Source organism: Rutidosis leptorrhynchoides, chromosome 6, assembly GCF_046630445.1.
Source record: "Rutidosis leptorrhynchoides isolate AG116_Rl617_1_P2 chromosome 6, CSIRO_AGI_Rlap_v1, whole genome shotgun sequence".
NCBI lineage: Eukaryota > Viridiplantae > Streptophyta > Magnoliopsida > Asterales > Asteraceae > Rutidosis > Rutidosis leptorrhynchoides.
In genome coordinates, this window is record NC_092338.1 from 48,180,227 (window position 1) to 48,197,372 (window position 17,146).

Here is a 17,146-nt window from a genome sequence, read left to right on the forward strand (position 1 = left end):
CTACAGCGATGATCCATGTCTTTATGTGCAGTTAGCTGTACATACTAACCGTATGCTATATGTACAATCATTGATCAAAATATCACGTTGATGCATGATGTATTGCCAACTTTGCAAGGACACCGATGGCACACGAATTGATATATGTACATGGCTCAGTATAAGACGAATTAACCCGCTTGTCGATAAAGTTATCAGCCCTATCAGGACCACCCGATATAGCTCCTGTGAGCTCATTAGGGTTAGGTTCATCCTTATTGTACCAATATACAAAACTCATCCCACAGTTTACATCTTCGGCTGGAGCCAACACTGGCACCGATGCACCTCTATGATGAGCCTGAACAGGTGGGTTATGTCCAAACCCTACCATTATTGATCTCTTTATTGGATTATTACCAAGTAAATAATCCATCTACAACAAACACATGAACATGAAACGTTACATGGGCAAATGTTTTATTTGTGATAACAAAAACAAATTTGAATGATGTTAAGTAGTGTTATAGTACCTCTTGTTTAGCGAAAGCCATAAGTGTAACATCCCACCTTTTTCCGTTTTCTTTTCCGTTATACTAATTTAAACTCCGTTATATGTTTACAACATCTCCCGTTAATACGCGTTTTAAAATATTCCGTTTAGGTATTTTCCGCACCCGACTACAAACTCGAGGGACTAAAATTGACACGGGGCAAACTAGTTGACTAGGTCACCTAGTCTACCCCAATTACCACCATTCAACCATCTCTCACTCTCTCTCTCTTTCTCTCTAGCAAGAACACACCCAATTTCCAAATTCATTCATTCATCATCTAAATCCGGATTAAGGAGCTAGCAACCAAATAAATTACATATTCGTGATCCTCTCTTCATCCTCTTCATTTTGGTACCAACTTCATCTCATTTGGGTAACTTTCTAAAATCACTAGATTTTGTGTTCTTGATGTTTTTAACTTATAAAAGTGTTAATTAGTGTCTATGGCTCAAGTCTAACATGAATATATGATTTATATGCTCGATCTCGTTGTTTTAGTGTAACTAGCATGAACTTGAATTTTGGTGTGTTGTTCTTGAATTTTGGATGATCATATGTTGTTAGATGTTAAAAGTTGGTGTTTTAATTGTGTTACTAGCATCACTAGCTTCAATTTGATGTGTAGGTTGCCTTAGAAAACTTCATGAACTTGATTATTGATTTTGGTGAATTTGAGTTAGGGTTTGATGAACTTGAAATGGACTTTTGATGCATTGAATGCCATGGATTATTATTGGTAAGTGTTTAGTTGGATTGTATGCTTGATTACCTTCGAAACGGCATATCATTCATGTAAATTGGTTGCCCGAATCATTGAATTGCATTTATGAACTTGTATGCGGCTAATGTTAAGCATTAGATGCGGTTTTGGTTGTTGTAATAGGTAGATTGATTGATGAAATGTGTTTAGTTGTTTTCCTCGTCAAATTACCTTCCCAACGGTATAAGATACTTGTCTTGATTGTTTGCGGATCATAAATGGTGATTGTTTGAAGTTAGGTTCGTGCATAAAACTTAAAAACTGCCAGAATTCTCTGCACAGGTAATGGCGCGGCGCGCCATATACCCGCGCGGCGCGCCATTTGGGTCTGTCCAACTTGGTCAATTTTCGAATAATGTTTGCTATGCTACGCACCTCCGATTCACATGTAACTTGTCCTAACATGCTCATACATGATTAAAAACCTCAGAAAAATAGTTCGGGACACGACCCGAACGTGTTGACTTTTTCGTTGACTTTGACCGACCAAAGTTTGACTTTTTGTCAAACTTAACCAAATGAGTATGCAACCTTCCTAACTTGTTTATATACTTGTACCTTGCATGAAACTTGACAATTTGATTTCACATGCTACATAATCGAGTCGTAACGAGCCATAGGACTAATTGAACATCTTGACCTATCGTGTTTACCGTTATTGATACGACCTATTTGTTTAGGTCAAGACTAGCACTATCCTTCGCACACGTTATTTTGTGAAGTACTTTTCGTACGTGCACTCAAGGTGAGATCATAGTCCCACTTTTACTCTTTTTGAACTTATATTTGGGATGAGAAAACATAAACGATTCTTTTGAACTAAGTGAACACAAGAACGGGAAAACAAACATTCTACATACGAGTTTAGAACAAAAATCCTCAATTCGATTATCATTAGTTACACTTGCCGGGTGTAAGCGAGAACTTATGTTATATGGCCATATGGGTTGACAACCCTCATCTTTGACGGTTCGCTACCGTCTACGGATGAAATATATTTTCGAGAATCAGTGTTTGTTCTAGCACTATGGATGGGGTATACAATGGATGGAATGTTAAGCTTTGATAATTGGGTGCTCGTGAAACAAACTTTTGGAATGTATTACTATTATTTCATTGATGCAAATCTTGTGGTTCACTTGTACTTACTTACTTAAACCTATGATTTCACCAACGTTTTCGTTGACAGATTTCTATGTTTTTCTCAGGTCCTTGAACGATACATGATACATGCTTCCGCTCATTATTTTGATACTTGCATTGGATGTCGAGTATACATGCATACATGGAGCGTCTTTTGGATACTTTTAAATTGTGTCGCATAAGTTTCATTTGTACTTAAAACTTTGTATCGTAACTTGTGGTGGAACTATTCTTGTAAAACTTGAACAACCTTTACATTTGAAATGAATGCGACATATCTTTTGGTCAAACGTAGTTTTAAAGACTTATGACCACGCAACGGGACCTAAGTAGACGGCGCCGTCAATGACGATTTGGTCGGGTCGCTACAGATGGTATCAGAGCGTTGGTTGTAGGGATTTAGAGTTCATTAGTGTCAACCCCGAGTCATAGGGTACATTGGTGAGTCTAGACTACAACCGGCATATAGACTTGAAGTAGGAATTACTTGACTACTTGTGCATTTATACTCGAACGCTTCTACTCATATCTACTCTTAGTTCATCTTAATCTCACGTTGTTTAATTTGATTGACGCGCCACCTTGACTATATGAAACGATGTCGAATGCACATATGAATCAGGGTAATATAATTTCCGGGATTATATTACGGTGACTCATATGAACGTTCCGACATTATGACATAAAGAATTTAAGGCGAGTCGAGGAAAAACTTCTCTTTATCTTTATTCTATATCACGGTTAGTATTATTGAGAATACTAATCAATGATATTCTTGTGTCTTGAAGGAACAATGGCTCCTCGTCGTGTACGCCGCAATGAAACTCCCGAACAAGCTCTCGAACGGATGATAGCCACCGCCGTAGATGCGGCCATGGCCGGTCACTCATCCAACAACAATAATAATAACAACCACAACAACAACAACAACAACAACAACCAAGGAGCCGGTAACTCTAGCGAAGGGTGCTCCTACAAAGCTTTCATGGGGTGCAAACCCCACACTTATGATGGAACCGGGGGACCGGTTGTGCTTACTCGTTGGTTTGAACAAACCGAGGCCGTCTTTAGCATAAGCGGTTGTCGGGACCAAGACAAGGTCAAATACTCCACTCACACTTTCTCCAGAATTGCTCTAACATGGTGGAACACCTATGTTCAATCGGTGGGTACCGATGAAGCTCATGCCCTCTCTTGGGCCGATCTAAAGGAAAAGATGATTGTTGAATATTTTCCGCGTGAAGAAACCCGAAAGCTTGAGGAAGAACTAAGAGCTTTGAAAGCGTTCGGAAACGATCTTAAAGCTTATAATCAACGCTTCGCCGAACTATCCTTGATGTGTCCTAATCTTGTTAACCCCGAATCTCAAAGGATTGAGCTCTACATGCTCGGTCTTCCAAAAAGCATCAAACAAGGGGTGATGTCATCCAAACCCACTACTCATCAAGCCGCTATGAACATGGCTCGCCAACTAATTGAAACGGTTGACGAAATCGTAGTTCCGGCACCTAAGGCCGAGGATAAATCGGGAGGCAACAAAAGAAAGTGGGAACCCTCCCAATCAAGCAACAACAACTTTGCTAAGAAGCCTTACACCTCCGACGGCAAGAAAGGTTATGCCGGGAACCTACCTCTTTGCAACAAATGCAACAAACATCACTTTGGCGAATGTAGTAAGTTAATTTGCCACCGGTGCCAAGGAGTTGGTCATAAGGCCAACGATTGTAAAAGTGCCACTCCCGTCGCTCGAAAGTGGCCCAATGCACCAAAGACGGGCACTTGTTACGAATGTGGCCAAACGGGTCATTTTAGAAATGCATGCCCAAAGAAGAAAGATAACCCCAATACGCGCGGCCGAGCTTTCAACATAAACACCGAGGAAGCCCGGGATGACACTGAACTAGTCACGGGTACGTTTCTTCTCAACAATTCTTATGTCTCTTGCTTATTCGATTCAGGTGCCGATAAATGCTTTGTATCCAAGACTTTGACTCATTCTTTTAGCACTCCACCTCTTCCATTAGATACCACTTATACCATTGAAGTGGCTAACGGGAAACTATTAAGTGCCGACACATATTACCGGGGGTGTACGATAAACATTTTGGGTAAGGAATTTGAAATTGATTTGATACCCATGGAACTAGGAAGCTTTGATGTAATAATCGGTATGAATTGGTTAGTCAAAACGAAATCTCACATTCTTTGTGATCTTAACGCAATCCGAATTCCTATCGAGAATGGTGAACCTTTGATCGTCTATGGCGATAAGAGTTGCACCGGACTCAACCTCGTTTCGTGTGTTAAAGTTAGAAAACTACTCCGTAAGGGTTATTTTGCGATCCTTGCTCACGTTAAGAAAGTCGAGTCCGATGAGAAGCACATCGATGATGTGCCAATTGTTAGTGACTATTCCGATGTATTTCCCGACGAATTGCCGGGTCTTCCGCCTCATCGACCGGTTGAATTCCAAATCGATCTTATTCCGGGAGCCGCACCCGTAGCGCGTGCACCATATAGACTCGCTCCATCTGAAATGCAAGAATTGCAAAGTCAAATCCAAGAACTACTTGATCGTGGTTTTATCCAACCTAGCCATTCACCTTGGGGCGCTCCGATTTTGTTTGTTAAAAAGAAAGACGGATCCCTACGAATGTGCATTGATTATCGTGAACTAAATAAATTGACGGTTAAGAACTGATATCCTCTTCCTCGCATCGATGACCTCTTTGATCAACTACAAGGGTCTTGTGTATATTCGAAAATCGATCTCCGCTCGGGTTATCATCAATTGAGGGTTAAGGGGGAAGATGTCCCCAAAACCGCTTTCCGAACTCGTTATGGTAGTTATGAATTCCTTGTCATGCCATTTGGTCTCACTAACGCACCGGCGGTGTTCATGGATCTTATGAACCGCGTGTGCAAACCGTATCTCGATAAATTCGTTATTGTGTTCATCGATGACATATTGATCTATTCTAAAAATGAAGAAGAGCACGAACAACATCTCCGACTTGTGCTTGAACTTTTAAGACAAGAACAACTCTATGCCAAATTCTCCAAGTGTGAATTTTGGTTAAAGGAAGTTCAATTTCTTGGTCATGTTGTAAGTGACCAAGGTATTAAAGTCGATCCAACGAAAATCGAAGCCATTAGCAAATGGGAGACTCCTACTACTCCTACTCACATTCGTCAATTTTTGGGTCTCGCCGGGTACTATCGTAGATTCATCGAAAACTTCTCTTTGGTTGCACGTCCTCTAACCGCATTGACTCACAAGGGAAAGAAATTCATCTGGGCGACCGAACATGAATCCGCATTCCAAATCTTGAAAACGAAGCTAACCACCGCTCCTATCTTGTCACTTCCCGAAGGCAATAATGACTTTGTTGTATATTGTGATGCCTCGAAACATGGTTTTGGGTGTGTATTGATGCAACGAACGAAAGTCATTGCTTATGCTTCTCGACAACTCAAAATTCATGAACGAAACTATACGACACATGATCTCGAACTCGGAGCCGTTGTCTTTGCACTTAAAATGTGGAGACACTATCTTTACGGGACCAAGAGTACTATCTTTACCGACCACAAAAGCCTCCAACACATTTTCGATCAAAAGCAACTAAACATGAGACAACGAAGGTGGATTGAAACCTTAAACGATTACGATTGCGAGCTTCGTTACCATCCCGGGAAGGCAAATGTAGTAGCCGATGCCTTAAGTCGAAAAGAAAGAGCGGTGCCTCTCCGTGTCCGAGCTTTAAACATCACCATCCACACAAACCTTAATAGCCAAATTCGGGTAGCCCAAGATGAGGCTCTCAAGGATGAAAACATCTCTCTCGAACACTTGAACGTCCTCACCTCTCGATTCGAAGTTAAAGAAACCGGACTCCGATATTTCGCCGGAAGGATTTGGGTGCCTAGTTATGGGGACCTACGAAGCCTTATTTTAGATGAAGCCCATAAGTCACGATACTCGATTCACCCCGGTGCCAATAAGATGTACCACGACCTTAAACAGCTATATTGGTGGCCGAACATCAAAAGGGACGTAGCTACTTATGTTTCCAAGTGTTTGACATGTTCCAAAGTCAAAGCCGAACACCAAAGACCGTCCGGACTACTTCGACAACCCGAGATCCCGCAATGGAAGTGGGAAAGAATAACGATGGATTTTATCACCAAACTACCAAAAACAACGGGCGGTTATGATACCATTTGGGTTATTGTTGACCGTCTCACCAAATCCGCACACTTCCTGGCCATGAAAGAAACGGACAAAATGGAGAAACTTGCACAACTTTACATTAAGGAGATCGTAGCCCGACACGGTGTACCTTTATCGATTATCTCCGACCGAGATGGCCGTTTTGTTTCTAGATTTTGGCGTACATTGCAAGAAGCGTTGGGAACGCGTTTAGACATGAGCACCGCATATCATCCTCAAACCGATGGACAAAGCGAACGTACAATTCAAACCTTAGAAGACATGTTACGAGCTTGCGTGGTTGATTTCGGAAAAGCTTGGGACAAGCACTTACCTCTCGCCGAGTTCTCTTATAACAATAGTTATCACGCGAGTATTAAAGCCGCACCTTTTGAAGCACTATATGGCCGCAAATGTCGTTCACCTCTTTGTTGGGCCGAGGTAGGCGACGTGCAAATCACCGGACCCGAACTCATTCACGAAACCACCGAGAAAATCGTTCAAATCCGAGATAGGCTTAGGACGGCCCGAAGTCGTCAAAAGAGCTATACCGACAAACGACGCAACGATCTTGAATTTCAAGTCGGTGACCGAGTAATGTTAAAAGTCGCACCTTGGAAGGGTGTAATCCGTTTTGGGAAACGCGGGAAGCTAAATCCGCGGTATATTGGTCCTTTCGAAATCTTGGAGCGTATTGGAACCGTTGCTTATCGTTTAGATCTTCCGCCTCAATTGAACTCCGTTCATCCTACCTTCCATGTATCTAACTTGAAAAAGTGTCTTGCCGAACCCGATATCGTCATCCCTCACGAAGAACTTACTATTGATGACAAACTTCATTTTGTGGAGGAACCGGTTGAAATTGTGGACACCTCCGTCAAGGCATTGAAACAAAGCCGAATCCCGATTGTCAAGGTTCGTTGGAATGCCAAAAGAGGACCCGAGTTTACTTGGGAAAGACAAGATCAAATGCAAAGGAAGTATCCTCATCTATTTGTGAATTCAGAAACGCAAGATCTCGAGGAAGAAACAACGACTACTACGCCTACTTAAATTTCGGGACGAAATTTCTTTTAAGGAGTAGGTAATGTAACATCCCACCTTTTTCCGTTTTCTTTTCCGTTATACTAATTTAAACTCCGTTATATGTTTACAACATCTCCCGTTAATACGCGTTTTAAAATATTCCGTTTAGGTATTTTCCGCACCCGACTACAAACTCGAGGGACTAAAATTGACACGGGGCAAACTAGTTGACTAGGTCACCTAGTCTACCCCAATTACCACCATTCAACCATCTCTCACTCTCTCTCTCTCTTTCTCTCTAGCAAGAACACACCCAATTTCCAAATTCATTCATTCATCATCTAAATCCGGATTAAGGAGCTAGCAACCAAATAAATTACATATTCGTGATCCTCTCTTCATCCTCTTCATTTTGGTACCAACTTCATCTCATTTGGGTAACTTTCTAAAATCACTAGATTTTGTGTTCTTGATGTTTTTAACTTATAAAAGTGTTAATTAGTGTCTATGGCTCAAGTCTAACATGAATATATGATTTATATGCTCGATCTCGTTGTTTTAGTGTAACTAGCATGAACTTGAATTTTGGTGTGTTGTTCTTGAATTTTGGATGATCATATGTTGTTAGATGTTAAAAGTTGGTGTTTTAATTGTGTTACTAGCATCACTAGCTTCAATTTGATGTGTAGGTTGCCTTAGAAAACTTCATGAACTTGATTATTGATTTTGGTGAATTTGAGTTAGGGTTTGATGAACTTGAAATGGACTTTTGATGCATTGAATGCCATGGATTATTATTGGTAAGTGTTTAGTTGGATTGTATGCTTGATTACCTTCGAAACGGCATATCATTCATGTAAATTGGTTGCCCGAATCATTGAATTGCATTTATGAACTTGTATGCGGCTAATGTTAAGCATTAGATGCGGTTTTGGTTGTTGTAATAGGTAGATTGATTGATGAAATGTGTTTAGTTGTTTTCCTCGTCAAATTACCTTCCCAACGGTATAAGATACTTGTCTTGATTGTTTGCGGATCATAAATGGTGATTGTTTGAAGTTAGGTTCGTGCATAAAACTTAAAAACTGCCAGAATTCTCTGCACAGGTAATGGCGCGGCGCGCCATATACCCGCGCGGCGCGCCATTTGGGTCTGTCCAACTTGGTCAATTTTCGAATAATGTTTGCTATGCTACGCACCTCCGATTCACATGTAACTTGTCCTAACATGCTCATACATGATTAAAAACCTCAGAAAAATAGTTCGGGACACGACCCGAACGTGTTGACTTTTTCGTTGACTTTGACCGACCAAAGTTTGACTTTTTGTCAAACTTAACCAAATGAGTATGCAACCTTCCTAACTTGTTTATATACTTGTACCTTGCATGAAACTTGACAATTTGATTTCACATGCTACATAATCGAGTCGTAACGAGCCATAGGACTAATTGAACATCTTGACCTATCGTGTTTACCGTTATTGATACGACCTATTTGTTTAGGTCAAGACTAGCACTATCCTTCGCACACGTTATTTTGTGAAGTACTTTTCGTACGTGCACTCAAGGTGAGATCATAGTCCCACTTTTACTCTTTTTGAACTTATATTTGGGATGAGAAAACATAAACGATTCTTTTGAACTAAGTGAACACAAGAACGGGAAAACAAACATTCTACATACGAGTTTAGAACAAAAATCCTCAATTCGATTATCATTAGTTACACTTGCCGGGTGTAAGCGAGAACTTATGTTATATGGCCATATGGGTTGACAACCCTCATCTTTGACGGTTCGCTACCGTCTACGGATGAAATATATTTTCGAGAATCAGTGTTTGTTCTAACACTATGGATGGGGTATACAATGGATGGAATGTTAAGCTTTGATAATTGGGTGCTCGTGAAACAAACTTTTGGAATGTATTACTATTATTTCATTGATGCAAATCTTGTGGTTCACTTGTACTTACTTACTTAAACCTATGATTTCACCAACGTTTTCGTTGACAGATTTCTATGTTTTTCTCAGGTCCTTGAACGATACATGATACATGCTTCCGCTCATTATTTTGATACTTGCATTGGATGTCGAGTATACATGCATACATGGAGCGTCTTTTGGATACTTTTAAATTGTGTCGCATAAGTTTCATTTGTACTTAAAACTTTGTATCGTAACTTGTGGTGGAACTATTCTTGTAAAACTTGAACAACCTTTACATTTGAAATGAATGCGACATATCTTTTGGTCAAACGTAGTTTTAAAGACTTATGACCACGTAACGGGACCTAAGTAGACGGCGCCGTCAATGACGATTTGGTCGGGTCGCTACAATAAGATCGATGTGAGTGAATGTTTTATCACTGCAAGTGACTTGCATATTATTTCTAGCCAATAAATCACTGTAAACACTGAATAAAAATGCAGTGGATGTCACGTATTGTGAATTTGCACCATCTCTAAAGTTAATCAAACCTCCTGCACATATTTTTGAATCACGAGTATTTGAGACCTTAAAGCGAAAACTGTTTCAAGTAGAAGCACTTTTGGCCCATATTTTACAAGTTTTTGTACATGAGGAAAAATTAAGACAAACCTGGGGTGATAAAAGGTTGTCGGTAAGGGCTATCAGGAAGAACTGAACAAATGTATTCATCAGCTTGTCGTTGGAACGTTTCGAATTCCTTTTGACCTTCCCAATACAACTGTTTCAATGTATTATCAGAACTGCTCAAAACCAGTTGGCAAGTATTGAAATCAACATATAATCATAACAAGCAAAATTCTGTGATTATAACTCATTTAGTTTATGAAATGAGTCAATTTGAGTTCTGTTTAATGTCAAATTGTTCAAATCAGAACAGTTTTTAGCTGCATATGCAGACAGAGATACCTAACCAACTTTTTTAGGACGTTAATTTTGGTATTTCAATAACAATATTGGTGACTTTTTCGAACCATTCGGCCTATTTACCTGAGAGAGAAGGACCTGGACTCCAGCATATTTGAGGTCCCAACTGAACTCATAAACAACAGCACTGGTGGACTCTTCTTGTATATATTGTAAATACTGTGGGTCCCTTGTTGCAATGTATAACCATGCTGCTCCCCACAGCAACTCATCCTGATATTTTTTCAAATTAAATATCAACTTGTTATTTTACAATATGAAAAAGTATCCTAGAAGCAAAAATTGTTGCAGTAAGAAACTCGACTGGGATTTTACGTTATAACCAGAATAGGAGCAGTAAAAAGGGCACGCCCCATCGAAAGTTCCTTTAAATTCTTCAGCAAATTGAAAGAGCTGCAAATCAGACCATTTTTTTTAATTCTTTAAGCAAAAGAAAAACTGTTCATAAAAACTAAAACAGTTTTTTAGGGTGTTATCAACGTATAACGAATTTAAATTTAAGAAACCTGTTTGGATCTGTCAAGTATAACTTCAGCATACTCAAGATCAACTTTGCGAAAAACAAGAGATGAAGCAGCCAAAGCAGCTGCAGTTTCGGCTGCAATCTCAGTTCCAGGAAGACTTTAATTAATATCCAACACTGTTCTTGGTGTTTTCATGTTCTCGGGCCTAATCCAACACTGATGATCTTGTTTTGGATCTCCTACCTTAAAATTAAATGTTCAAAATTTTTACAAATTCTTAATAATCGGTGATCACCTGAATGTTTAGATTAACGTTCAATTGCTAAAAATGCATATGTGAAATCAGAGGATCACCTGAACGAACAACCGATTTTCTTGTTCACTAGCTTTTAGAAAATAATCGGTGCCCCATCGAATAGCATCAAGAATATTATTCATTTCTCCTGCATCTTTAATCTCCGGTTCATAAATATACGCAGCCCACGCCATGGTGGTGACTGTAAACGCCATTGGAAATTGATATTTAACGTTATCTCCTGCATCATAGTATCCCCCAACCAAATCAACCTGTAAATAAACACAAGTAAAAAAAATCAAAATGTCATGAATCACCTTCTCTTTTTAAAATACATAAAATCAACTTTTCTTTTTAAGGATTATTACACCGGCTTCTTTTCCATCTTCAAGAGCAGAATCACCTCTCCATGGAGGCCTATGGTTCGGAGGAAGCTTCCCAGATCTTTGGGCCTCCAAAAAAATTATCGATTTTGTTAACGCTTCTCTATAATTAAGATGAGCATTCACCGACAACCAAAATATCGTAAAAAGAGCAAAAGAGATCATAAATATGCATGATTGTGCCATTACAGAAGCTCCTGCAAGGAAAAAAAAATATTTTCCCTTATTTTGGCGGGAAAATTATGGATGAAAGTTAGTTATTTTGGTGGTTGAAAGGTGTGAGACTTTTACTTGACACCAACGGTTCAAATCTGTTTAAATTTGTTTGGCTAGTTAATAGACAAATGTAACATCCATACATAGTTCTTAGATTGATCCATCACCATGAATATAATATTTTACTGAGACAATTAAGCTTGAACTTACATTTACTATATTTATTAGAGTGATCCATCGAGTAACATAGTTAATTAGTCGTTTTTACAGCGGCACTAAAAAGGACTTGATTACCATAAAACCATATCAATTTTTGTTCTGGTGTGTATATCCTGATTATCATAAAACTATAACAAATTTGTAATAGAATTGGAATTTAGGTACTTATGTGAAGGAAATTTGGGTACTTAGCCTACTATACTAACTGTGGGTCGACCCGTTTTGTCATGATATGTAGAAACATATACCCCTATATAATTCTGTACTTGAGTTGTTCTGTTATGTCATCTTTTCACTTTCAACCATTATATAAAACCACAAAAGATGATTAATTAATATAGTACAGAGTATATGTCTTGTTCTGAACCCCAAAACTTAATTACATCAGAAAGCTAGTTTTCATTTGTAAACATTTCTTGTATGCCAAATAGTATACTTCAATTAATCAATTAATTAATTACAATTCACAACAAATGAACAAATTCTACCAAAGTACCAATAAACATCTATTTCTTCTATATATTTGTCCTACAAACTTAGATCAAGATTATATAACTTTAGCATTAGGTTTAGCCAGCTTTGCAAGGACCCCAACGGCAAGGGAATTGACATACGTACATGGCTCAGTGTAAGATGAATTAACGCGCGAGTCTATAAACTTATCTGCCTTATCAGGACCACCAAGAATAGCACCCGTGAGCTCATTTGGGTTAGGCTTATCGACATTGTACCAATAAGCAAAACTCATCCCACAATTTACATCTTTGGTTGGTGCCATCACTGGCACCGATGCACCTCTATGATGCGCCTGCACCGGTGGATTTTTACCAAACCCTACCATCATTGATCTCTTTAACGGGTTATTCCCCAATATATAATCCATCTGCAACAAACCAAGTATTAAATTAAATTAAATTAAATTTCAAATCCAACACACAAAAATTATATACAACAGAACCAATTTACATAGAGTAACTCCACACGGTATTGGGCTTCATCGTGATACCTGTTTTTTAGCGAAATCCATGAGCTGGACATTGGTGAAGTGTTTGTCACCACAAGTGACTTGCTTATTATATCTACCCAACAAATCACTATATACACTGAAAAGAAACGCGGTAGCTGTCACATACTGTAAATTTGCACCATCTCTAAAGTGAACTAGGCCACCTGCACCAATATCTTCCAGTTATGAGTACATGTAAATGGGTCGTTAATAATACCTGGGAAACGGGTCGGGTTGGGTCAAGGATTAAAAGGGTTTGGGTCGAAACATATCAGTTTTCTAATAGGTCGTACGGGTTGGGCCGAGACCCATTTTTCATCTAAAATTTTTGGGCCGGGTTGGGTCGAGACGCAGTTTCAGTTTTCAGTTTCGCATTTCAGTTTTAGTTTGATAGTTTCGCGTTGCAGTTGTACGCGAAACGTACACGTGAAATGTAATCGCGAACGTAACCGGCAAATGTAACAACATTGACCCATTTAATTTAATTATAACTATTATTAGTGAATAAGGTGAAAAGAACCTGGGGTCATGAAAACTTGATGGTAAGGGCTTTCGGGAAGAACTGAACAAATATATCCATCAGCCTGCTGTTGAAATGTTTGAAATTCCTTTTGTCCTTCCCAGAACAACTGTATATATGCGTGTTTCGATACTTTTATTATTTATAATAATTAAAATAAATTTTAGTATCAATATAATTGGTTAAATTTGAGATACCTGAGAGAGGAGGACTTGGGCACCAGCATATTTAAGGTCCCAACTGAACTCATAAACAACAGCAGTTGTGGACTCTTCTTGTATATATTTCAAATATATTGGCTTCTTTGTTGCAATGTATAGCCATGTTGCCCCCCATAGTAATTCATCCTAAACATTTACATCAACTATGATATCAACTTAAGAAAAAGAAAAGAAAAAAAAAAAAAAACCGCAAGCTTCCTGAGTGGCCACCGAGTTGCCCAATAAAGCATACTACCAGGGTTTGATTCCAGGCTATGCCAAATCGTTCATTAAGGGAGTGTGACCAGAGGGTGCGCATAATGCGCAATTCACCCGGTACCAGGTCTCTCGCTCGGTGGGCTTGATTTCCCGAGGTTTACCCTCTATGGGGAGCCAATGTACTCGTTCACAGGGGGTTTCCTCGCTAATCCAAAAAAAAAAAAAAGTAGAATGCAAAAACACGTCATAAATCGAAAATGTTATATGAATAAACTCGAGTTGGAACAATATTTTTACATGGTAACCAGAGTAGGAGCAGTAGAAAGGGCATTCACCATCGAAAGTTCCTCTATGTTCATTGGCAAAATCAAAGAGCTGCAAATCAAATTTATTGTGTTTAATAGCTAAAAGTAATCATCATGTCCATAATTAATTATTTAGCATAATAATTCATTTTCTCTTTAGAAACCTTTATGGCACTGTTAAGGAGGATACCAGCGTAGGCAGGATCGGTTTTACGAAAAACAAGAGATGAAGCAGCCAATGCAGCAGCAGTTTCAGCAGCAATTTCGGTTCCTGGCCGATTTTGATTAATCTCCAACACTTTTCTTGACGTTTTCATATTCTCGGGTCTTACCCAACACTCATGATCCTTAACTGGATCTCCTACCTGAAGCATAACTTATATCTTAATTTGAATCTTTTGTTTAGGTTATCATGTATCAGGGGAGAATCTTGCTATATTTACGGATTTACCCTTGGCTAAATCCTAGGAGAATAACAATTGATCACCTGAACAAACAAACGATTACGTTGAGTACTCGCTTTAAGAAAATAATCCGTGCCCCATCGGACGCCTTCAAGGACATGATTCATCTCCCCTGCAGCCTTTAACTCTACCTCATAAAAATAAGCAGCCCATGCCAATGTGGTCACCGTAAACGCCATTGGAAATCCATATTTCACATTATCTCCAGCATCATAATATCCTCCCACCAGATCAACCTATAAACGCATATCAAAACTATAAAAAAGTCGCCTTTTTAAAATGTAAACATGCTATATGTTGACATATTAGTTACAATCACATGTATTATGTAGACTTCAACTCACAATCAAAGAGTCATTGGTCTAGCAGTAACGAGGTGTTGTCTAACTATGATGTCATGAGTTCAAGTACAGAGGTGGATGATATGCATATATTCGCGATAAAATTGTGTTGGGTGTATGGATTGTCTTTTTATATAGACTTCAACCTTTTTGGTAAAAAAAAGGTTAAAACTATAAAGTCAAAATTACCCTTGAACGTATTATATATGCACATATCTATATCTATATCAATATCAATATTTTTGAAATCTTACACCAACTTCTATGCCATCATCAAGGGCAGAATCACCTCTCCAAGGAGGCCTATGGTTCGGAGGAAGTTTCCCGGATCTTTGGGCCTCCAAAAAGATTATGGATTTCGTGAGGGCATCTCGGTAATCAAATTGAGCGTTTACAAACACCGATAAACTCGTAAACAGAACCAGCAAGAATATTAAACTGCACGACCACGACATTAGACAAGTTCAATTCCTTAATTGATCAAGAATACAAAATAATGTGGTTTAATTTAGTTTTTGGCGGGAAAGTTAGGGAATAACATTATATTGTTTATTTTTGGGTGGTTAGAAGAGAGATTTTAAGAGGACTTTATAATTTATATGCACGCATTTGTGGCTGTTAAATACAAAATTGCAACATCCACACGTATATCCTAGATTCATTTATTACCATTAATAAAACTTAAACTTACATAAATGATGTATCTTGAAATAAATAAGATCGGTTCGGTTACGATATTTCTCTTTTAGAACGTAATTGAAAATATATCTTAATCGCGATTGCTTTAGACGTTTCAAAAAAATTGAAGATTAATCATACATTTCTAAGATATTGTTTAGTATGATCATGTTGGATGGTTGGGACTATAACTAGAAAATTTGTTTTTAGGACTATCGCTAAGAACAGTTAAATAAAAATTTAAAGATAGATTGATACATCATCTTCATGTTAACACTTGAACGATTGGCACAATATTTAATATGACCAACTTTAGTTTGGTAAAAAAACCGTTGAAATTGCATGTACACTGCCAACTTTATTTAGGTAATTTTTATTTTACAATGACCATTTGGTTTGATCTGTAGCAAAGCACACTGCCAACTTTCTCGTCTTTTTACCGTTGGAATTGAAATTTACATTTTTTGTTTCCTTTTGCAAAGGAACATTAAAAAAAACATAAACTTGTGCATTGGACCCATCAGGAACCAAACATGCATGAATGCCAGGGTACCGGGGGCTACAACGACGCCCAGGACATCAAGTATTAATTGGGCATGATATTTTTTTTTTGTTGAACTATAATATCAAAATAGCTATCATCACCAATGAACTAATAGCTCAATGGTACCCTTGTTTTGAAAATTGAGGGTCACCATGTGAAATTCTTTGCCAAAATGGTGATGATCCAAGAAAGTCAAGGGGCTTATGGGCAATTCTTTAAACTATAGAGTTGATTATTTAGGATTTGTCTAATGCGTGTCATAAAGTCATACAAATACAATAAGAACGTTATTACATCTAAAATTATTTATTACATATTCTTTTTCAAATTTACTGTCCATCTTATCGCTTTTAATAACTCAAATTTAGGGGCAAATATGGAAAATCAGGAATAATAGCATGCCGAAACATTAAAAATTATTGTCGGAATATAAATTTCATATGTAATAATGGTCTTATCATTTACACTTAGGACGACAGACATTAGATATTTCCATGTATTATATGTCAGTGTGTACATTTATGTATCCTACAGATTTACCAGAGGAATATAACGTACGCCTAAGAATTAGTTTGGTTCTCCAAACTTGAGAGATATCCTACATCTCGAATTTTAGGCATGTGTTGGATAGTGTTGTATCCCACATCCGCCGTGGTAGTAAAAATTAAATAGTTTATAATAGCTTGAGTTCCCCATCCC

At 38.3% G+C, this 17,146-nt stretch overlaps 1 protein-coding gene and 1 pseudogene across 1 annotated transcript; both read right to left on the reverse strand.

The window, feature by feature from the left end:
* Nucleotides 1-82: 82 nt before the first annotated feature.
* Nucleotides 83-11,921, reverse strand: LOC139853614 (endoglucanase 16-like; annotated as a pseudogene).
* Nucleotides 11,922-12,717: 796 nt separating this feature from the next.
* Nucleotides 12,718-15,680, reverse strand: LOC139853615 (endoglucanase 16-like). Its single transcript, XM_071842994.1, has 8 exons — nucleotides 15,480-15,680; nucleotides 14,908-15,120; nucleotides 14,585-14,785; nucleotides 14,413-14,490; nucleotides 13,894-14,043; nucleotides 13,697-13,805; nucleotides 13,177-13,340; nucleotides 12,718-13,053 (listed from the first exon to the last, which is right to left on the reverse strand). Exons 1-8 carry the CDS (start codon nucleotides 15,678-15,680, stop codon nucleotides 12,718-12,720), a joined length of 1,452 nt encoding a protein of 483 aa, XP_071699095.1.
* Between the last annotated feature and the right edge of the window lie 1,466 nt (nucleotides 15,681-17,146).

Excerpts from the sequence above, each read along its gene's own strand:
- LOC139853615 (XM_071842994.1), bottom strand. The coding sequence starts at position 15,680 with ATGTCGTGGTCGTGCAGTTTAATATTCTTGCTGGTTCTGTTTACGAGT. Across the intron at positions 14,491-14,584 it reads TCCTTAACAGTGCCATAAAG|CTCTTTGATTTTGCCAATGA; the intron begins GTTTCTAAAGAG and ends TTTGATTTGCAG. Across the intron at positions 13,054-13,176 it reads TGGATTTCGCTAAAAAACAG|ATGGATTATATATTGGGGAA; the intron begins GTATCACGATGA and ends GGTTTGTTGCAG.